Source organism: Enhydra lutris, unplaced genomic scaffold, assembly GCF_002288905.1.
Source record: "Enhydra lutris kenyoni isolate GAN:26980312 unplaced genomic scaffold, ASM228890v2 scaffoldscaffold12, whole genome shotgun sequence".
NCBI lineage: Eukaryota > Metazoa > Chordata > Mammalia > Carnivora > Mustelidae > Enhydra > Enhydra lutris.
This window is the reverse complement of record NW_019154096.1, coordinates 76667329-76689805: the sequence shown is the minus strand read 5'-3', so window position 1 is coordinate 76689805 and position 22477 is coordinate 76667329. Positions and strand designations below refer to the sequence as shown.

The 22477-nt window shown below is 55.6% G+C and overlaps 1 protein-coding gene across 3 annotated transcripts in view; it reads right to left on the bottom strand.

The window, feature by feature from the left end:
• LOC111144775 (protein tyrosine phosphatase, receptor type E) overlaps positions 1-22477 on the bottom strand; it is a 152087-nt gene that overhangs the window by 2234 nt on the left and 127376 nt on the right. For 2 of the 3 annotated variants that reach the window (XM_022499223.1, XM_022499225.1), the window contains 13 exons: positions 21971-22047; positions 21238-21274; positions 19350-19447; positions 16442-16561; positions 15133-15296; positions 11317-11452; positions 10848-10997; positions 10442-10535; positions 9200-9276; positions 8165-8299; positions 4800-4925; positions 3935-4101; positions 2021-2156 (listed from right to left, as the gene is read on the bottom strand). In XM_022499223.1, the coding sequence (XP_022354931.1) occupies positions 2021-2156; positions 3935-4101; positions 4800-4925; positions 8165-8299; positions 9200-9276; positions 10442-10535; positions 10848-10997; positions 11317-11452; positions 15133-15296; positions 16442-16561; positions 19350-19447; positions 21238-21274; positions 21971-22047 (1517 nt within the window). The remainder of the gene's footprint in view (positions 1-2020; positions 2157-3934; positions 4102-4799; positions 4926-8164; positions 8300-9199; positions 9277-10441; positions 10536-10847; positions 10998-11316; positions 11453-15132; positions 15297-16441; positions 16562-19349; positions 19448-21237; positions 21275-21970; positions 22048-22477) is intronic. The other variant, XM_022499224.1, reaches the window with a different exon arrangement.

Here is a 22477-nt window from a genome sequence, read left to right as displayed (position 1 = left end):
AGCAGCAAACACAAGAGCTAACTGTGACCCATCCACGCTGTGTCTCGAGTCCAAGCCACTGGTGCCCAGTGATCAATGATGTGTATTTTGGCAATTTGTTGAGATGACACAGGCCACACCTCATGTCACAGACATTTCCTATCAAGGCACAAAGCTCCCAGGAAAAAAATAAAAACAAAAACACTTTTTGCCTTGGAATGCGTGCTGCCCTAAAGCCTGTCTCAGGAGTCCTGCCGGGTGGCCAGGAATTGGTTGACTTTCCAAGTCAGGTTACAAACACTCTGTTAAACTGTGTCACCAGACCAGAGGGTACAGACCCAAGCTCAACGACAGCCATGGGCAGCTTCCCAGGGAGGGGTGCGGGGAGAGGCGGCAGTGGAAAGAGCAGAGCTGAGTCAGGGACGTTCAGAAGGACGGGCTCCTGGAGATAGGACACGTGGGCCAGACCCAACAAATCTGTGGGAGCTGAGGTCCCTTCAAAACCGAGGGAGAGTTTGCATGCTGAGCCAGACTAGAGATGTTCTTTGCCACGGTCGCCAGGGGCCTGCCCGGGCCAGGCACTGGTGGGCCCCCGATGCACACACACAAAGCCAACGTGCATGTCAACTAGAGGCAGGTGCCATCCCCCCGTTTTCCACAGATAAAGAACTGAAGTCCAGAAAGTGGAAGGAGCTTGTTCGAGGCCGCAGAGGCACGAGGGGCCAGCCCTGCATTTGGGATGATAGCCTGAAGTCCAAGCATCGAAGGGAGGCCCTGGCTTAGCTTTCCTGTTTAATGGGGGCCGTGCAGGACTAAAGCTACCACCTCTGCCTGGGGAAGCCCGTAGTGGACTTAAAAGCAGTCAGGAAAGAAGATGAAAGACTGTGCCTCAGAATTCAAAACGGAATTTTTTTGGAGAATGTTCCCATTCATTATTATTTTGACCTGGAAAGCCCTCCATGGAGGGGTCTGCCTCTGGTTTTTCCACGCCCAAAGTCGTTCACGTTTGTGATGCCGCTAGGCGGTATTAGCTAGCAGGAGGCAGGCACGGCTTTTAGAAGGACCCCTCTAGCATCTTCCAGAGCTCTAGCAAGAAGGACTGTCTGCACTGGGATCAGGGCTCTAAGGAGAGCGGAGGGGCCCCCAGCACCATCTCCTTCCTGCTCTCAGTCATGGCCTGGCCTCAAGGCGGGCACGCGAGGCAAGGGTGTGGGGACCCGGCAGCCACCCCGTTTCCTTCAGTCATAGTGGTTCTCAAACCTGTCTGTGCTTTGGGACCACCAGGAAGAGCCTTAACTATCCTGATGCCTGCCTGGGTCTGAGCCCCAGAAAGCATGAGGGCGGCCTGGCCATGGAGGAGTGTGAACTCTCTCCAGGTCTCCCTGGGATGCCCTCAGGGTGAGAACCATGCTCTGTCCAGCCTGGGGGTGGGAGGGCAACCCTGCTCTCTCGGTGATTCTAGCAGCTTCCCCTGCGATGGAAAGGTTCTGGAAGTCTCTCCTGCCACCTTCTAAGCCTGCTGGAGTCGGGATCCCGTTAGCCACGCAGAGTGAGTGCACAGGGGGGCGCACATGTAAAAACGGGAAGACTGGAGAAAAATGACGGGTTCTAATAGTTTCTGAAATTGTACTTATTGGGGTAGAACCATCACCAAGTTTGGCGAGGAGGCACGTCTTCTGCAAACCAGGAAGTGTGTAGATTTGTCACAGGACGCAAGAGAACGGCGCCAGAAAATGGTGGAGGAGCCACGGAGACACAGCAAGCTGCCGTCATCGGTGCATGTGTCCAAGGGGTCTCACAGTCTGAAGCCATGAATTCACCCCTCCTCCTACGTCCTGCCCAGGGGACAGTCCACAGCAGAGATGAGGAAGGAAGGGGGTCCATCAAGCTTCACTGTGCAGAGGACCATGAGCTCTCTCCCGTGGGAACTCACCCTCCTCCCTCCCCACACACTCGAGCTCCTTCAATGAAACAGACATCAATTCCAACGTAAGACAACTCTTGACCCTTCCAGAAACATCCCCATGGCTCCATCTCTTACCAGGGTTTGCACCATATGTGGTCTCTGAAGTCGCAAACTCTTCACAGCTTGGAACACGTCTAAAAGGCCCTCGGCTTTTACTCGTTCCAGAATGTTGCTGAGCGCTATGAAGGTGCCTGTTCGCCCGGCTCCAGCACTGGGGAGGGAAAGTGCTTAATGCAGACAAGCACACTCACGCGTGGGGATGAGAAAGGGACAGCCCACAGCCCATCCCTACACATCCACGCGGAAGCCATCACCACTGAAAGCGATCAAAGTCTGCGTTTCTAAGGTTCATCTACATGGAGCAAGAGTCAGGAAACATGAAATTCCTAAAATTTGCCCCGTTGCAGCAGAAATGTGTCTCTGGAGCTGGACTGAGACCGATTACAAGCTTTCAAGCCAGGGCAACAATGTCCCTCCTCCCTTGTGGAGACCGGTGGTTCTCAGGGTGCGGTCCCCAGGACCAGCAGCGTCAGCACCACTTATCAGAATTGTAGACACTCCTGGTTCGGGACTAGGGAGAGGTCCTCTCTGGCTAGACTCCCCTGTGCTAGTGGCTGCCTTCGGAGAGGCGCTGGTTTACAAAGGGTGAGGCCAGACAGAGGGCGGCCCCTGCCAGGAAGGGTTAGACAAGGAACGCTTCCCAGCAGTGGAGATCTGGGTCTACTCCCTTTAAGATGATCGTCTTCTTGCTGTGCTGGATGAGCCTACAGGAGCAGAGCCTGGGCACCCCCCGGAGAGCCAAGAGAGTGGGCCTAAAGTGGGCAGGTCCCGCTGACTTCCTCCAGAGTCCTCCAGGCCCACAGTCCCGCACATGGGCTGGTTCTGAGGCTCCTGACCTATTTTGATGACCTGTCCCCACCTCTGCCCTGTGGGACCTTGTTCACCTTTGCCTTCCATGTGCTAAACTGTCTGGGTCTCTGGAGGCAAAACGCAAAGGAATGGATTTTTAGTTTATTCCAAAAGACGCCTACAAAGCCCCCCAAGAACCAAAAACCGCGTTCTGTGCTCCCCCTCCTGGCCAGGCCAGAATTGCACCCAGGCTGGTCCCACGTGAAGCGTTCCGAACCCTCCAAGTTCAGCCCAGGCTCTGGGGGCTCCAAGGAGTAAGGGGGCAATGGCAGGCACAAAAGCCAGCGGAAGCCACAAGTGGAAGAAGAAACAGAAGAACAGCTTTAGACGCAAATCAGCACCCTCGAGAATGAAAATGCCCCAAACTCCTGCTGGGGAGAGCTCTGGAGTGGAGGCCAAGGCCTCCTGCTGGCATGGGGGGGGGGGTTGGCCTGACCAAGACCTGGAGCCTGCACGTCTTTGGATTTGGAATTCCCCAGATTCTCCTTCCACGCTCACCACACCGCTTATCAAGGTCCTTGATGGGGACGCCCACTGTCTCCAGGCACTCCCCTGAGCACATGTCCCTCCTCCGGCCTCCCTGGCACCTGGCTTGGGAGCTGGGTTGAAAGGCTTGGGGCTGGAGTGGGCAGCAGGCCTCTGGGAGCAGTCCCAGCCAGGACGTCTTTGGGGGCTCCAGAAAAATCTGCCCTCCGTGAGGACGTGCTGTAGCCCTGCCTCGGTTCCCGGAGCCCAGGGGGGTGGGGGGGACGACAGGGAGGGGTGAGCACATCAGCCAGAGCCAGCACATCTTCCAAAGCGAACACAAGCAGCTGAATTTTGGGAACAGGTCAGTCTGAGCTATGTTTGGCTGGTCTGGGGAGGACTTCAGAAGCTCGTGGAAACATGTGTTTGAGTCATTTCCCGGCTCCTCCTCCCACGAGGTCTCCTGTGCGTAGCTAAGATGACATTTAGGCACCTAAAGCTCTCTGTGTAGGGAAAGTCTCGGGGACGATGCGACGCGGCTGGGAGCCGCAGGCTGGGTGTGGGGTCTGCATCCCACCACTCACCAGGAGGGGCGCCCCGGCCCCGGCGGCTCACCTGCAGTGCACAGTGATGGGGTGGTTGCCCGTCTGCTGCTGCTGCTTCTGCACAGCCGCGATGAGGTCGATCATGCCCTTGCCCTCGGCCGGAATCCCGATCTCGGGCCAGCCGTGGAAGTGGAACTGGCGGACCACGCGGGTCTGCTCCTCCTGGTGGGCCAGGGGCTGCGGGCAGGGGAGGGCGTTTCTGCTCACGCAGCCCCAACCATCCAGGAACAGACCTACCCTCCTGTGGAGCAGGGCCCAGGCTTGGGGTCCTCCTGGGTCCTCCGATGGCCGGCACAGTCCCCCTCTGGCTGGCCTGGGGGTCCCGGCCAGGCTGTCTGTAGGTTGAGTGCACCCCAGAGCAGAAGGCCGCAGAATGAGGAGCAGGATATGCAGAGGATGTCCCCAGAGCCCCCGCCAGGGCCCACCGGACACGGGACGGATCCTGGCAGCTTTGCTTGAGAAAACAGGACCGTCTCTTTCCTAAGAAGCCAGGACCCCTCCTGTCCCAGACGCTCTGGAAAAGCCTGGAGAGGCCTCTGCGGCTTCATCCACACCCCCTCGTCCTCCTGTCCCTGCCGCTGCCATTTCTCCTGAGCGGGTGTTTGTGGCTGTGGAACGCCTCTTAGAGTTGGTCACTCTGCTCCCCCTCCCTCTCTCGTGCTCCAGCAAGGACGCACAGGACCACGGAGGTCCGAATGTTAGAGGAGATCTGCCCCTTGATGACACGGCTCCCTATTCACACGCTGGCCACTGATCCGAATGCACCAGTTAGAAAAGCCTGGAGGAGCGGGATGTGCCGGGACCATGGAAAGGAGCCCCTGACGGCCACTTCGGGGCCGTCTGTCTACGAGAGCCCACAGCACCGGCGACAATACCTGATTGAAGGTGACCAAGAAGTCCCGTATGCTGATGGCTTCCGAAAGCGTATCACTTTTTATTTCGATTGTTATTTCGCCATGAGTCACAGCGCCCTCTGTCGGCCAATACTGGTAGCATTTATCCTTGGGGGATAAAATGAAACTTTAAGTCTCACAAGAAATAATGCCCTGTTAGCGGTTTGACATTATGCTGCAGGATGGCTCTCGGACCGTTTAGCGCTTCTCATCTGACGCAGTAAATCACTAACAAACGCGAGTATGGATGCCGGCTAACACCTGTTGACCAAGGGAATCCAGAAACAGGTGTGTATTCGGAACTCGGATACAGGAAGAGATTATCCAATCAACGGAGCTGTGAAAATTGGTTTTCCATATAGGAAAAGGGGTGGGTCCCTGACTCACACTCTAGCAGGACTGATAGGAACAGTCCAGCCCTCCTGGAGTTGGGCAGTGCACAACATGCCCTACCATATCTGGTAGCTTTGAACCTTCATAAAAGTAAACCCAGACAGGTTAAAACTTAAAGTCAAAAACAAAACTGTGAGAGCCTTAGACGAAAATATCTTTTCTTTTGGGGGTACAGAAGGACTTACTAAAAAACAAGACTTCAAAAGAGTGAACCACCCACGACACAAAGATTATGACATCAGATTAGACCACAATGAGGGCGCCTGGGTGGCTCAGTGGGTTAAAGCCTCTGCCTTCAGCTCTGGTCATGATCCCAGCGTCCTGGGATCCAGCCCTGCATTGGGCTCTCTGCGCAGCAGGGAGTCTGCTTCCCCTCTCTCCCGTCCCCCTGCCTGCTTCTCTGCCTACTTGTGATTTCTGTCTGTCAAATAAATAAATAAAATATTTTTTTTTAAAAAAGAACACAACAAACTTCTCTTCATCAACCAACATGGCCGAGAAAGTGAAAAGACATGCCATCAATGGTGACAAGATATTTGTAGTTCACACAACTGACAAAGGATTAGAATCAAGAATATGTAAAGAATTCTTACAAGTCAACACAAGAAGAACAAACGACTCACTAGCAAAACGGGGGAAAGGCCTGGCCAGGCATCTTGCACGGAGGGAACATGCCATCCGTAAGTGTATGAAGTGAGGCTTGACCTCAGAGCAATCAGAGGGATGCCAGTCAGGGCCTAGGAGGGGTGACACATACGTACGCCTAGTCAGTCAGCAAACACGAGGAGCCCTAACAATACTAGGGACGTCAATGAAGGATCTCTCTCCTCCATTGCCAGTGTCCACTTTAGGAACTATCCTGTCAATCCAAACTGTCACTCTCCAATGTAGCATTCTGTCCCTGGAATAGGCTACTCCTTGTGCAGCATGAGAACTGTAGGAGAATGTACTAGTAGCACCATTTGTAAAAAAAAAAAAAAAAAAAAATGCAATTGACCCAAATGCCGTGACAGGAGAAGGGATAGATAAATGGATGCAGGGTGCACTGTGTGCAGTGAGACACAAGGACATACTGAGGAATGAGCCACGGCCACAGGCATCGACGCAGGAGCACATCAGAAGCATCCTTCTGAGTGTGGAAAGCAAGTCCTGGAAGAATACGCACTCTAATGACCCCCTTATAGAAAGTTCGATAGCAAGCAAAACTGAACAGTAGCTTTAAGACATACACGTATAGGATTTCTAAAAAGCCGAGACCACATCCACAAGGATGGCTTTAAAAAGATCAGTAGTGGGGCTCCTGGGTGACTCAGTTGATTAAGCGGTTGACTTCAGCTCAGGTCATGATCTCAGGGTCCTGGGATCAAGCCCCGCATTGGGCTTCCAGCTCAGGGAGCTCCCCGTTTCTCCCTCTCCCTCTGCCACTCCCCCTGTTCTCTCTCTGTCTCAAAGAAAAATCTTTAAAGTTATAAAAAGACCAGCAGTAATAAGTGTTGGTGGAGAAACTGGAAACCCTGTATACTCTGGTGGGAGCAGGAAACGGGGTGGCTGCTGTGGACCTTCTTCCAAACGTCCAGCCAGATGAGTTCGAGAGACGGAGTTACAATATGGCCCAGCAATTCCACCCCGAGGTGTCTACCCAAGAGAAACGAAAACAAATCCATGTAAGAACTCCAACATGGACATTTCCAATGTGATTCATAATAGCCCCAAAGTGGAAACCACCCACACGTCCATCAATAGACGAATGGGAGATAGTGTGGTACGCCCAAACAAGGCGGCCCATACAACGGAAGGCAAGTCGTCAAGAGAAAAAGAACCTATTTTGGATACAACATGGTTAAAACTAGAAAACATAAGAATTCAATCACAAAAGACAGGTCGTATGATCTCATTTACGGGAAATGTCCAGAACAGGCAAATCACAGAGGTGGAAAGTAGAGGAGTGGTTGTGGAGGAAGAAGAAACGGGGCCTGGCTGCTCACGGGTAGGGGGTTTGTTCTGAGACCGACCAAGCCCCATTTGATTTAACAGAAGGAAAAGGGCTGATGGAAATGATCTGGAATTAAATAATGATGATGTTTCACAACTCTGTAAATATGCTAAAAATTGCTGACTTGTACCCTTTAAAAATATGGATGGAATTGTACATGTATTATAACTCAATGTACTGTTTTTAAAAGAGGCAAAGAAGGGGTGCCTGGGTGGCTCAGTGGGTTAAAGCCTCTGCCCTCGGCTCAGGTCGTGATCTCAGGGTCCTAGGATCGAGCCCCACGTCGGGCTTCTCTGCTCAGCAGGGAGCCTGCTTCCCTTCCTCTCTCTCTGCCTACTTGTGATCTTTGTCTGTCAAATGAATAAATAAAATCTTAAAAAAAAAAAAAAAAAGAGGCAAAGAAATCAAAACACGGGTTCAGGGTAGTGGTTCTGTCTTGAAAGAGCCCCCAGATAAGTGGCCATCACGGACCAAAGTTCGGTTTTTTGTTTGGAGAGTGGGTTCATGAGCACTTACTGTGTTGTTAACTGAACTCCGTAAACAGGGCCCAGATGGAGCTCTGGGGACAGGGAAACACTGACTCATTCCATTCAACCAGGACACCATCCGTAAGGTGCCCATGTCAATGTCAATGTCTATGTCCTTACGACTTGAAGATAATGAGTAAATGTTGTTTTGTTCAACAGGTTTTAATCAAATTTGCATTTGTGGAAAAACAAAATGACACACTTGCGAGGCTGGCTATGTAAAACGTTGGGTAAGACCAAAAGCCAGTGTGGGTGGTCATGGCTAAGCAAACGGGATCTTTTTTCCATTTCCTGCCTGTCTCCCGCCTGGGCCGTGGCCTGGCCTCCGCAGCTGACCACGGGTGGGCCCATCACAGGGGATCGCCAGTGGGCTGGGCTGCCGGGGGTGCACACTGCCCCCCCAAGGGCCCGGGCCAGCCACGAGCGCCACTGACCTGCTCTCTCTCCTGGACCTCCGTCAGCATCACGACCGTGTGGCACTTCCACTCCCACACCATCCTCCAGAAGTCCTCCACTGTGTGCGCCAGCGGCCCCTGGGTCGCGATGAAGTAGTCCTTTTGTCGGTAGCCCTTGGAACAGGGGACAGAGATTAGAGTCTGCCCTCCTCTCATGCCGGTTCCTGTGCAGATGCAGGGGTTGGCTTAGGAGAACCCAGGGCCCGAGGATGGAGAGCATCTTCTGGCTTCCCCAGCTGCGCCGAGCCCCAGCGGGCACGCATGCACACGTGCACCGTGCGACAGGTCAGGGTGCCCGCTCTCTCCCCTGCAGCCCCCGGGGTCCCCTCTGAGCGGGTATGGCGAGCCACACACACACACACACACACACACACACACACACACACCGGTCCCTGCGACAGCGCCCGTGGCTCTGCTCTCCCATCTTTCTGTGTTTCGGCTCAGTTAGCCTCGTGGGGGTGGACTGGGTGTGGACTTAGAGGAAATGAATTCAAACCCAGTTCCTCCACGCAGCCCAAGCGACCTCCAGCACAGTTTTCTCATCCACAAAGGGGAGCTCTGACGCACACTCGGCCACTGTGTCCTTCCCCACCCACTCCTCGGCTAACGCCACCGTGCGTGGAGACAGCTGGTGACCATGCCCTGAATACACAGCACGTTGTCCCCGTGGAGCGGGTCGCAGACAGTGCAGGACAGAGAGCCACGCGGTGCCGGTGGGTGACCCGAGCGTATTAGGGATAGAATGGAAAAAACGCTGTGTCTTAAAAACACAACGGAAACTAGCAAATTACTTAGCAGGGCGCCTACGCTCTCTATTCCCAAAACTCATTATCCCTTCTTTTCTTTCTCTTTCTTTTTTTTTTTTTTTTTAATGCAAGTCATTCTGCTAACAAAATCTTTTGGATTTCAGGATTCCTTCCTGATTGTCGAAAGCAGTTAATTAGGAGCCCCTGTGATCACAGACGAAGGAAACATGCATCTTCGCAAAGCACGTCCGGGGCCCCCTGTACTTACATCTATAAACGAGGCGTTGATGTAGTCTGTGTATTCCTGACCCCTTTTCATGGAGAGGATCACCCGGTTGAAGTCATCTACGAAACAGGATGTGCCTTCAGTGAGCACGCACGCCAGCCCTGCCTTGCAAACTTCGGCTGCTACCAGCTTCCGAAATATAAAACTTATGAATAAAATTGCTGTGTCAAGTCAAGTCCCTGGAAGGTTTACTTTATAAAATAGGTTAATTAAATTGGCCCAGAAAATTATGTTTTGGTAGGAAAGAAAGCTCTGAAAATATTGCAGTTAACATTTTCATTTGTCATGAATTGAAGTAATTCAGACCACAACAGGAGCGTTAAGAATATCGCATTTCAGGGGCGCTTGGGTGGCTCAGTGGGTTAAGCCTCTGCTTTCGGCTCAGGTCATCGTCCCAGGGTCCTGGGATCGAGCCCTGCATGGGGCTCTCTGCTCAGCAGGGAGTCTGCTTCTCCCTCTCTCTGCCTGCCTCTCTGCCTAACTGTGATCCCTGTCTGTCAAATAAATAAATAAAATCTTTTAAAAAATCACATTTCAGGAGGGAAAGGAGTGTGGCCAGGCAGGTGGCCTGGAGTGGAGGTGGCCACAGCCACCAAGAAGCCGGGCTCTGAGGCTGCGGCAGGCTTCATCCAGCCCCAGTGCACTTTTGATGCTTGGTGACCACAAGGGCATGTTCAGGGCCTGGGGTCCACCTGCCACGAGGCGCTCCCTCTCCTCAAAGCAGACCCTCTCTCTTCCTTCCCTGCAGTTCCTCTGATCCCTGTGAAGTTCTCTGCTTCCCCCCTCAAACGTAGGCATCCTTCCTCCCCCTTACCCGGGACCTCAGTAGGCTAGGGTCCTGACGGCACCCCTGCCCATTTCCCACCTCCCCTAGGCCTAGAGCAGGACCCCTTCCCCCATGTACAGGCTTAGGGGATGACTGGATGACATGGGAATCTGGTGGCCCCAGAGTCATGGCCAAAGCAAATCTCTCCACTTCCAGGAACTGCTTCCTCTCCCGTCATCTATGTCTCATATCAGACCTGACACCCAGGACTGTCTGGGTCACCTGTCCTTGCGTCTCTTCCCAGCCCTCGCCATCACCCCCAGGAGCCCTTAACCGCACACCCAGAGGGTGTCTTGCCCTGGGCCCTGGCTCATGGAAGTGGGTGGTCAAAGACTTCCACAGGTGCCGACCCCAATCCCGCCTGTCCTGAGGGCTGAAATCCCCCAGGGCTGCCTTACATGGGATGATCTGGATGACCCTGGCCTTCTTCATGTTCGCAGGCAGGTTGCCCGTCCTCATGTTCTCCTTCATGATCCGGACATTGGTCAGTTTCTGCAGCCAAGAGCCACGTAGTCACAACACTGACACTCGCGAGCGAGCCCCTCAGCCCCGCACAGCACCTCTCTCAAGGGCATGTGTTCATCTTTCTCCTCCTCCGGCTGTTTCCTTAATCTGGGGAAAGACATCCGTGGGCACGACACCCTCCCCCACACTGCTCCCGCCTCAAAGCCCCTGATTGTTCTTCCCCTACGTCATGGCCGGGGCAGCCACCCTGCTTTTTCTGGGGTCCAGCAGGAGGGCAGTGATCGAAAGCGGTTCCTCCGACCCGTCAGCCGTCTTCCCCCGGGGTCCGTTCACACGTACCCGGAACTCCTCCTCCAGCCCGATCTTGTCGAAGTGGGCGGCGGTGCTGTGTAACGTCTGCAGGTGCTTTTCCAGAGAGGACACGTCCAGCTCGGTGTCCCCGTAGAGGTAGTACTCCAGTAACGCTTGGTAAATGAACGTGTACTGCATCTGCAGGGATACCCAGAGCACCCAGCACCCTCGCGAGCGCCCTGCTGCCCCTGGGGGCTTCCCCTTCTGCACACGTTGCCTGGGGAAGGAGGTCTGGGGGCATTCAGGCTGACAGCTATTAATAATGACCATTTATGGTGTTGAGGAAGGGGAGTAGGTCAGCTGGCACTGTTGAGTGTGCTGTCCCCGCCAGGCTCTGTTTTATTTGCACTGCATCGGGGACAGTCGTGTGGATTGGGGGTGGCCCAAGGCTCTGGGTTCTTCGCTCTGTACCGCTCACACCAGGACAGGTGTGGGGCCGGGAAAAGGTGCTACTTACGTCTGTTTGCACCATCTGAGGGCGCTGGTTGCGAATTCTGGACACGAATTCAAAGACATCGACCTTCTGCTCGCTGTGCATCATGTCCATCATGGCATCGATCACGATGAAGGTGCCTGTCCGGCCCACGCCAGCGCTTTCAGGAAAAGGGGAGATGTCCCATCGTGAGGCACAGAGCACCCCACTCCGCCCACAGCAAATGACGGGACTGCAGAGTGGACCTACCTGTGCGCCAGGACAGGAGGACAGCCCCGCCCACCCCTGATGGTCTCCCACCCCAGCCCTCAACACCCCCTTTTTTCCATCGATAAAGAGTAAATCTTGGGCGCAGCCACCAGAGGGCACCATAGTCTCAGTGAAATTATCCCAAATCCTTCTCTAGGAACTACAGAAACTGTTAAAAGGAGCGTCGGAATGATCTGTTGTAGCTGCTGTCCGTGACACGGTGCGAATCGTCTTCTTCCGTTGCCAAATGCTATCTTGCTGTCACGTGTGTAAGTGGATTTTTTGAAATGTCACACTTGAAATGGCTTTTCCGGGTTCTTTACAAAAAGGGGGTTCCCAGGCTAGGTCGACGGGCTCTTGAGCCAAGGTCAGCCGGAAGGGGAGGCACCGGCTTATGCTCTCTGGCACGAGAAGGAGGGTCTCTGCGGAGCCGTCTCCCGGCTAGGAAGCAGCCCGACTAGATTCTTGGGTTTGAGTTTCCTGCCCTCCCAACGCACGCCCCACAGCACCTCTGGGACCTCGGGTCTGTCCCCCACCACCTGCTGTCCCGGGTGGGTCTGCTGGTGGGCTGTGCATGTTTGCTCCCCAGTGCCCGGGACAGGGCTGACACTTGGTCGCGCTCATTCAACACTCGCTGAACGAGCAAACCCTCGTGAGGCAGCCTGGGGTGTGCAGTGTCTGTCGTGAGAGCGGGCCTGCCCCCTCCGGCCCCTGCAGTGTTAACCTCTGTAGCAAAAGGAAAGTCACCTCTCTAACAAAGACTCACAACTTAAAGAGTGACATCCCCCCACTTTCCCCTTTGGGAGGGTCGGGGGGAGATACTGCTCTTTCTAGTCAGTCTCCGAATCTGGCCGAGAACAGCAGCGAAGACCCTGTTCTGGGCCAGACCCCCTCATCTCAGGGGGGAAAGCAGGTCAAACACGAGGTGCCCTTTGGGGAGTCTTAGCTCTTACAGGTGCAGAGCCCCGTGAGATGCCCTGCCCAATATGTATGTGAAGGAGGCCACAAAATCGCCTAGTGCAAGGTGGTCAGGGTCCCCGGGCCACTTATGGGACCCCTCGCCTGGCCCAGGGTGCACGCGGGAGAGGCCGCCTCGCCACTGGGACAGGGGCTGCGCTTGCGTCCCAGGAAAAGCTGAGGCCAGGTGGTCCTTCAGCCAGCCTCCATGGGGATGCGGTTCCTAAGAGGACTCTGGCAGAGAATGTCGTTCCGGACGAGTGTGTCAGCGGGGATGGAAACCAGGAAGAGCCAGAGCCCTGGGCCCGACACGGCTTGGAACTGAGGCGCTCCGGTGTGAGGATGAAACTAGAGGCGGGACGTGAAGTCAACTCCACCCTGAGTCTCTGGGGAGAGGAGGGGAGTCCAGCCAGCACGAGCCCTCTCCCCCGCCTTGCCAGTTCCTGGCAGGCCCGTACCCTTCGGCAGGAATTCCTGTCATCACGTGACTGCAGTCAGGCATGCGTCCAGAACCGCCCATCTGCCCACACCATCCAGGGCGGCTCACAGGGGCCTGGGCTTGGGAGGGGAAGGACCCACCAGGGAGGAGAGGGACCTGGGGAAGCCGGAGACGGAGAGTGCCCCTCCTCCCACTTCCCAGATCCTAAAACCCCGGTGGCCAAACAGAACATTAAAGGAGGCCAGAGCACCCAGGAGGCGCAGGAGCCGGGCGGAAGTAAAACATTGCCACAGGGAGACAACCGCATGTTCAACAGCAAAGGCAGAGACTTGAGGCCACGGACGGGGACCCAGCATGAAAATAAGATAAATGGCAAGTGCAGGTGTCCTGGGGCCCTGAGGTGGGGAGGAAGTAAGCAGAAGAAGGAGAGTGGTCATTCCCTAAGGTCTCCCATGCATGACAGACCTGGACACATCAGGGACAAAGCAGGACTGAGCCTGCTCCCTGCAGCCAGCCCTGACCCAAACCCAGAGGCCTTTTCTTTATCCTCCCCCCGTGCCCACCATCCGGAGCTGAGCAGCCAGCCACCACCAGAAGCCTGAGCCAGGAAGAGGCAGCAGCGGGAAGGGTCTTGTCGGCCCCTCCTGCCAGGACTTCTCCGGCTCGGATTCTGGATCCTGAAGACAGGCTACCGAAGTCCCCACGGTCTCTGCCGCAGCAGGGCCCGGATCTCTGATGGGGTCTCGGAAGTCCCTAGGCAGGGACTCAGGCCCTTCCGTCCAGGCCTGCACCCCCCTTAAGGAGGGAGGGCCCTGCTCACCAGGCTGTCACCCTGATTACACCTGTTTTGGCCATTACAGACAAGGTCATTGGGAGGATCTTGGCACTGCCAAAGGACAAAGGGGACAAAGGACAGAAGGCACCTGCACAGGTGATCCAGATGCTCTGACTCCATCACACAGGTGTTTGGAAGAAGCCACATGGAGACTCTGGCTTCCATGAAGTCTGGGCAAGAACAGGAGTGGCCAACAAGGACCCCACGCTGGGGCCAAGCAGGACTGGCCCGCAGATCCCCGCCCCAGTACAGCTCCTGGGCGGGGCTGGCAGGGCCGGCCCCCGAGATCCTAGACGCCACCTCATTAAATGCACGGTTGCCCCAGGGTCCCTCATCTCCCAAGGGGCAGGTCCAGGACTCCCTCCCCAGCCAGGATGACAAGGCTTTCCCCTTTGATCTCCAAACTGTCTGCAGGTTCTAACCAAGCACTCACTGGGAGGACGGGGAGTCTGGCAAGGGAGCACTCTTTGTCTTTCTGCTTTTGTCTCCAAAGCCAGAATGGGCACAGGCCAGTCCACCAACTCCAAGTCCAAGGCCTTTTCTCGGACATGACCTTCTTCACCAGAAGCCAAACTGGGCATGGAGATGTAAGACACAGAGGGAATAACTTATGCCCTGCCTCTATGGTTCCACGAGTTCCAGAAGAAATGAAAATTCAGTACGAAAACCACCAGGGACACCAAGGTGTGCAAAGACAGAGGAGAACTTGCTCAGGAAAAAGGGCTCACTTTCAGAAGCTGCTTTTCCACAACCCAAGGAATAATCACAGTGTTGACAGCTTATGCCGATCTTAGCTTTGTGTGAAGTTCATCCCCGGGGCAAGTCCAGGGCCCTCCAGGATGGTCCCTCCCACTGCAGAGGAGGAGAACGCAGCTGGCAGGAGAAGGGGCAGCCCAGACCACAGAGCCAGGCCTTCAGGACTTCCGGCCCTGGACGGCTGCTCTTCACTGGGCCTGGACCGTGGCCCCCAGCTCCCCTGAACACTCTTGTCTCAACACAGGAGGCTCCCCATAGAAGTGTGGTTTCCACCTCTATCCTCAGAGGTGACTTGAGGGTCTCTGGGGGCAGGGGAGGGGAGGCCAAGTGAACCTGCCCAGAGCCTCACTAGCTCCCTCTACCTGGCCTCTTGGATTTTGTCTGTGCTGGGTATTGGGGTTCCCCCTCAGACGCCGCTAAGCAAAGGGTTCTGCTCTCACGGAGTGGGCCACACGTCCCCCCAACTCTCACCCCAAGGGGGTCTCTGAGGTGTCACTTCTGTCCCCAGTGAGTAGAGGCTGCTTCATTCCGCCCCGCCTGCCCTCCTGCCCACGCCGGCAGCGGCCCACGGGGCATGACCCACGACGGCCCCACGCAGACATACCTACAGTGGACCACGATGGGCCCGGCATGGGCGGGGTTGAGGGCCTTCACTTTCTTCAGGAACTTCAGCATCCCGATGGGGGTGAAAGGCACTCCGAAGTCGGGCCAGCTGGTGAAGTGCAGCTGGGAGATGAGCCGTGGGGCTTTGCAGCCATCAGGGAGCTGCTGCGGGAGATGGGGAGGTGTGAGTGGGGGCAAGGGCCCCTCCCCCAACACCACTCTCTGAGGATGCTCCCTCCCGCCCCCATACCCCCCCCCCACCGTCTAGACCCTGGGCAGCAAGGACATGCGTGGTGCGCTACCTGCGGGCAGGACTGGCAGAGCGGGACCTGCAGCCTGTCCCAGGCCCACGGCAGGCTGGCCTCGGGCAGCCAGACACATCCAGAAGCTGGCCCTCGGGCTCCCAGCCCCCACTGTGAGCGGGGTGGCCACGTCCCCGTCGGCCTGGCAGCCCCACTTCCTTCCCACAGCGGCGCGTCCTTTCACTCCCCACGGTGCCTTAATTTGGAGGGAGAAGATGATGTGGACGGCCAACCCACCCACGGCCTGTGAGCGCGGCTCTCTGCCCCAGATCACGGAGGGCTAGCTGGTGTACACGCAGGTGCACGTGCACGTGTGAGTGTGACCGTGAGGGACACAAGCAGGGGACAGTAAAAACGGTAAAGCTCGTCCTCTTCCCTTCTTTGCTGTGGCTTCTAGAAACCTCATCGTGCAGGTCACAACGCCAACTCCCCTTCCTCTGACTCCTGACACCATGACCTTCTGTTTTTCCCTTTTATCTATATATATATCTTAGATCTCTGCTCATCTGTTTTGGACACAGGCATCTGTATGGAAGAATGCCTTGCATTCTGTTAGGCAGGGATGGTTCAGGGATGAGCAGGAAATAAGTATGACAAACACTGAGGACGTTACAGAAATACTTTTGAGACTGTTAAAAAAAAATCCCACCTTACCACTTCGGCGTGGGAAATGACATCATGCTACTGGGCGAGAACCACCAGTCCTGGTGCCCCTCCCCCAAGTGACAACTTCCTCCACCCAAGATGGTGAGGGGGGCCCGGGGCTGCCTGAAGACCCCTGGGCACCTGTCTCCTCCTTCGTAGATCCACATCCTCAGTCCACTAAGCCCGACCCCGTCCCCTCCCTGCACTTGGCCCTCCCCAGCCCCCACTCAGCGAGAGCTCCTACAGCACCGGCGGGGGGGTGGGGCAAGTCTTCATATTAAAAAAAGTTAGACGCATATTTGCTCCTGACACTGCTCTCCACAGGACGGCCTTTCTAGAAAGCCAGTAACTGAAAGTGCTTACGGACTGTATGCAGAACTTCCGGACGGTGTAATCTACCAGAACCACGCAGTCCTCCACGCACACACGGATGTTCCCGTAGGTCCAGCATCCCTGGTCCGGCCAGTACTGCGAGCACTTCTCCTACACGGGATGGTTGCACAGAGATAACCAGGTGTGGAGGCGCCCCCAGCCCCACCATCGGCACACATCAGCTTCCCTCAGGCAGTTCCCGGAGCTGGGAAAGGGCCAAGAATGCGAGGCCGTGCAGCTAGTGGGGGGCAGTCCCGACTCTGTGCTCTGGCTGAAGCAGGGGCCCGCAGAGGACAGGTGCCCTGCACACAGAGGCCCATCTCAGTACCAGCCCTCCCTCTGGGCTTCCAGTGGCTACACGGGGAGACTGTGAACCTGCAGCCTAAGGCGGAAGAGGCCGCTGTGAGCACAGGACACAGGAGAGCGTGAGGACGCCGTCCTAACAGGACAATGTCCCCTCCCTCCTCCAGGACATCTCTGAAGCATCCCAAGGAGAATCAGAAGCTCAAAGGTGCTGGTTTGTGCCATTCCTGGCCCCCTGGGGACCCTCCAGGACCCCCTGAGATACTTCCCTTGAAAGGCCCTCACTTGGGCCTGAGGGTTGAGTCTAGGGCCCCCCACAGGGCTGTGCATGTGGAAGCTTCTCAGCCCTCGGCCTCGGCCTCCTGGTCCCGCTGTGGCCACAGTCCCCTCCCTCTGGTCAGATCATGAGATGCTGGAGCAACTGCATTTCACAACCTTTCGCCAGAATGTTGAAGCCAGGGAGAGGACAACAGAAGTGTAACCAAGTAAGAAAAGGGAACTCTATTGAGAAATGATCTCATCTGAAATGGTGAAAATCAAGATACAGAAACCGGCCAGCTCTGAGTCACAGAAATGGAAAAATCCAGTAGGAGGCTTCGGAGACAGATCAGAGAGAAAATGTCCAGTGACATGCAACAGGATGCCTGCTGCGGGAAACGGAGGCGTACTCTGAGACCCGCTGCTCCTGTGCTGGTCTCACTGGGTCTCCCTCCTCCTCACCACCCCCATCCCTGCACTGCTCAAGTGGCAGCAGGAGGGCCGCTGGTCCCAGGGAACCCTGGGGCTCCCAGGGCAACATCCTCCTTCTCTTTGGGGGCCAGGTCCTGGCCAGGCATCTGCTCGGAGCGTGGGAAGGGCTCAGCGTGCCTGCTTCAAATCCCCTGACTCCCGTCACTCTTTCCATCCACGGGGCAGGATTCATTCTGTGGGAAGGGGGTGGCCCTCTCCAGCCCAGTCCCAGCCCCCTTGGAAACAAAACAAAAACCCCGTCCTACCCGACAGGAAATGGTAACAGGAGGCTTCTTCCTGTGCCATATGGCACGTATGAAACAAATTGGTGAAGGTGGCTACCGGGAGGGGCTCTTCCCTGCCTGTCCTGCTTGTGGACCAGTGTCTGCCTTGAGCCCCAGCTGAGCTCCCCTGGCCCGGCCCACGACTTCTGTCTCAGAGGACACAGCCCGCGCCTAGCTGCCTGGGTCCCAGGCCAGTGAGTGACAGCAGGACTGGGGTGGGGAACAGCAGGGACCAGCAGGACAGAGGTCTCCCAGCACGCTGGCCCTTCCTCTCCACCTGTTGCCACCACTTTGTTCTGGCCCTCACACTGGAACATGCTAGAACAGTCTCCCCATGCCTAGCAAGTCTCCTTCTAGCCTCCAATTCTTCTAATCTGGAGAGCAAGCTCACTTTCTATAACTCAAGTCCTTCTTTCTGCTGAGAAGCCTCCCACGGGACCCGTCTCGGCCTCCCCTCGGAGGCCCGAGCCCAGTTCCCTGACGCATTTCTCGCCTTTCTCCTCCCAGCACGGCTGCGGGCCCAGCAGATCACTCCTGGCCTCACCGTCCCATCACCCTGCCGGGTGCTGCCTCTCTGGGGCTGTGTTTGGTCAAGTTCCCTCCAGCCTTAGAGATACGGTGCCACTCCGGGCCCTGCCTTGACCCATACCCAAGGAAGGGAAGTGCTACTTCCTCTGGGGGTCTCCCTCCTTCCTGCCCCCGAAGCCACAATCACTCTGTGCTCTGCCTTATTCCCGGGGGTAAGAAGGGAAGGGCTGGACGCACAAAGAAGGCCTGGCACGCCCCCCACCCCCACCCTCAGAGCCCTCTGTCCGCTGGGCTTGCTCCGCCCGCCCTGCCCACCACTGGCCCTGTGCCCCCTGCTATTTCTATGTCGCCTCCTGACACAGTTTACCTTGATCTGCTTTCTGTTTGGCGTCTGCTCTGCCCAGGGGGACAGAAATCGTGGGGGCCAGGGTCTGTGAGCTGGTTCACAGCACGCACCTCGCCCCCCGCATTGTCTGTCCAGGAGAGTGGACGCGAAGGAACATCTGTCATATTTAGGAAGTGAATCCATTTATCCTTCTTCTTTCTAGAGGTTTCAAGTTCTTATAAAGTACGTACATCCCGTTTTATTTTAGAAAAGCTCACACAGGGATGAGAGCGACATGCCTGCAATGCGCCTTGTTTTCCAAATTCATTTCTCTCGTCTGGGTAAGAAGCAGTAAATCCATCTTTAATTCTAGTCTGAGGCCCACTATATTACCAGCCTGAAAACTCTGAGGCTCTCATTTCTGAGGTCTGTGGCTCCCACCAAGGTGTGAGAGCAGTCGGCTGACCAGGGAACCTTGGCTGAGGAAAGGATGGACAGCGTGCCATTTCTGTGTCATGGTCTAGAGCAGGGAGATGCTGGGGACACAGCACATTTATTTCAAGATAAAATTGCTATGAGCCACTGGTGGGTTTTTTGCTTTTTGTTTTTTTCTCTTCTTCTTCTGTGGTGATAAGGGCGAGGAATAGGAAAAGGATGTGGTGAGCACGCCCCCCAGCGAAGCCCCAGAAGCTACAAGAGCATCCTCTGTGAGTCAGAAGGCCAAGCTCACCTCTTTCCTTTCTTTCAGGTTCGTCAACATGACGATGGTGGCGGACTTCTGCTCCCAGATCATTCTCCAGAAGTCGTTAACTGTCTCCTGTTTGGGGCCTGTAGATAGGGGATGATCCCAAAGTCAGACCTGAAGAGGGTCCCTGGGGGTCCCAGCCCCCGTCACCCTGGCTGTGGGGCCCCAGGGAAGCCACCACCGCCCTGCTGCTCCGAGGCACGAAAGCGCTGCTCAGCCGACCTGGAGATCTGCCGCTTCCCCGCCCGGTCCTGCCGCAGCACCCCACCCGCTACCCTGCTGGGGCTGGGGAGTCCTGGGAGGCTGCGCATCTGAACCTGGGGGGTGACCCTGTTCACAAGCAGTAAAGGGTATTCAGATGAGGCTCGGGTCAGCCTGTGTGTCACAGCAGCTTGTGCCCACTCTGGGGCTCATCAAGCCTGTGGAGACCAGAGCCCACTCCAGAACGGCACAGGTGTCCGTGTGTCACACACACACACACACACACACAGACTGCAGGCTGGCCGACCCGCCCTCCGTGTCTGAGCCCCTGCCCATGCGTCCCAGACCCCTGCAGCGGGCCGTACTCAGGGCCGTCCAGGGAGATAAAGCATCCCCAGAAGAAAGTCCTCTGCCCTTTGCCCTCCCTCCTGCCTGAATACAGACACAGAGCCCAGAGACGCAGCAGCCATTTTGTGACCCGGAGGAAGACAGTGACACGTCACGGAGGGTGGAGCAGGAAAACACAGAGGCCCCTCTCCTTGCAGCTGCCTCCTCAGCCCTGGGCTGCCTCCCCTGCTTACAAGGACAGAGAGAGAGGGAGAGAGGGAGAGAGAGAGAGAGAGACAGGAGCCTCTATCTGTGTCAGCTAACGTCTGTCAGGTTTTCCAACATTGTTGTCCTCTGGGTGTACGCGCATGTGCCTTGCCCTGTTTCTTGGGGAGTGTGCATTTTTGGTAAGTTCTCAAGTGATGCTGATGTGCACTGACTTCTGGGGCCTGCTCTCTGAACGACTCTTGCTGAAGACACTGGCTGTTGGCCTGCCCCGGCTCGTGGGGCGATGGATGGTAGCCCAGATCAGAAGCACACACACACACGTGCACACGCACACACACACGACACACGCACACACGAAGTGGCCTGTGGGCAAGGCTGAGGGCCTGCTGCTGGGGCTGAAGCAGCCTCATGGCTATGGCCTTGATCTGAAAAGCTACTCACACCCCCACCCCCGCCCCAAAAACAACAACCCCGTGGGAGCCACACAGAGCTCAACCAGCTGAAAGAGATACGAGTCTGTCTCGATCAACAAGCAGCCCGCGGAGACGGTCACTGCTGGGCTCCTGCGTGCCCTGGCTTTGACTCAGGCAGATGTGGAAAAGAGGTGTGTCTGTCTGTCTACACCTACACACTGTGTGGATGAGCACCCGACATGCCTGTTACACCCACACTTAGAAATGACCTCGTCCGCCATGCTCCTTATCAGTCGGCCCTGACCACAGAGGGGGACAAAGCGCCCAGAGGCTCCAACGTGTCTGCGTTCTCGAAGCTCTGGACACAGAATGAGCTTTACGGGCTTCGCACACAGATGCACAGAACGACCTCGGGATGCTTTCAAAGACGCAGACTCTAGCCCAGCTCCCAGGACACTCGGGGTCAGCAGAGCACTGCCTTGCATCGCAAGGCTCTGCGAGATTAGAGACGCAGGGACAGGTGGGACAGACGGGACAGGTGGGACAGGTGGGACAGACCGCATTCAGGCCACAGAGATGCAGCACGGCACACAGACAAGAAGCCGGAACGGAACCCCTGCATTCCGGCCGTCAGATGAGGACACGGTCGCCGTCCTCATCATTTTACCCGAATCATCTTCTGCAAGTCACAGTGAGACACTTACCTTGAGCGGCGATGAATTTATTCTTCTCTTTGTAACCCTAGAACGATAAAATCGGGTCGGTGGGTTTTCGTAATTGCCTCTGATGAAGGATTTCATTGTTGTTTGGAAGGTAACATAGTAATCACGAAAATCTTGGAAAACACAGAAATGGGAAGAAAACTCACTAGCAACTTCAGAAATTGTGCTACTTTTGATCGTCCCTCTGTCGAGTTTCCATTAATACTTGCCCAGACACACACACACACACACACACACACACACACACACACACACACACCACATTTACATATTCTTAACTGGTTAATAGATACAAATTCTACTCCACTGTGTTTTCATGATGATTTTATAATTACTGTTAAATGATTTTTTAAGTTTCAGTTAAAGTGGGTTCTTAATCCAGCAGATATGGTTTGACCATAAACCTGTCCTACTGGTCCCTCCTAACCTGTTTTATCAGTAACATAAAGAACTCTGTAACAAATTAACATAAAGAACTCTGTAACAAATGTCCTGTGTGCTTCTAGGCTTCTTAAAAATGAATCCCCGGACAGATGCTAATTCAAAAGGCCTGGTAGCATCCACGCCGTCCGTGCTATGGCCAAATGGCCCACGAAAGTTGTGATAATTTAATTCCTGGCTCTCCAGAGAAAAGTCATGATTCACACTGAGCCCCCAAATGGTCCAGACGTGCACATCATGCTGGGCAGGGGGGACAGGAAAATGGCAGACTTACATCTATGTAGGAAGCATTAATGTAATCTGAACACGGGGTTCCATCCACCTGGCTCAAAATCACCCTGGAATGATCATCTGTTTAAAAAAGAAACAACAAAACATAACACGTACATATCTTCCATCTATGGCATTAAACACTGCAAAGGACACGACCGGGTTTCCCACGGTGATCACAGGGACCTAGGAGGCGTCAGGAGACCCCGCGTGGCATGATGGTGGGAACGCATCTGTTTCACTGAATACTGGGCCTCAGCATGGAGGACAGTGCCAGATCCTAGCCAGCTGCTCAGTAAAACCCGTGGGATGACAGCAGAGGTAAGGATTCAAGTGGGGACCGCTGGATCTCCCCTAGACCCGGAGCAGCAGCACGTGCTGGGACCCTACAGTGAGATCCCCACAGGCTTCTCTGAAGCCCCAGCTGGGCACCAGTTGGTGTACTCAGGATAACCCTGGATGGGAGGACGGGGTCCCCCCTCTCCCAGGCTTTCCAGGGAAAGGACAAGCA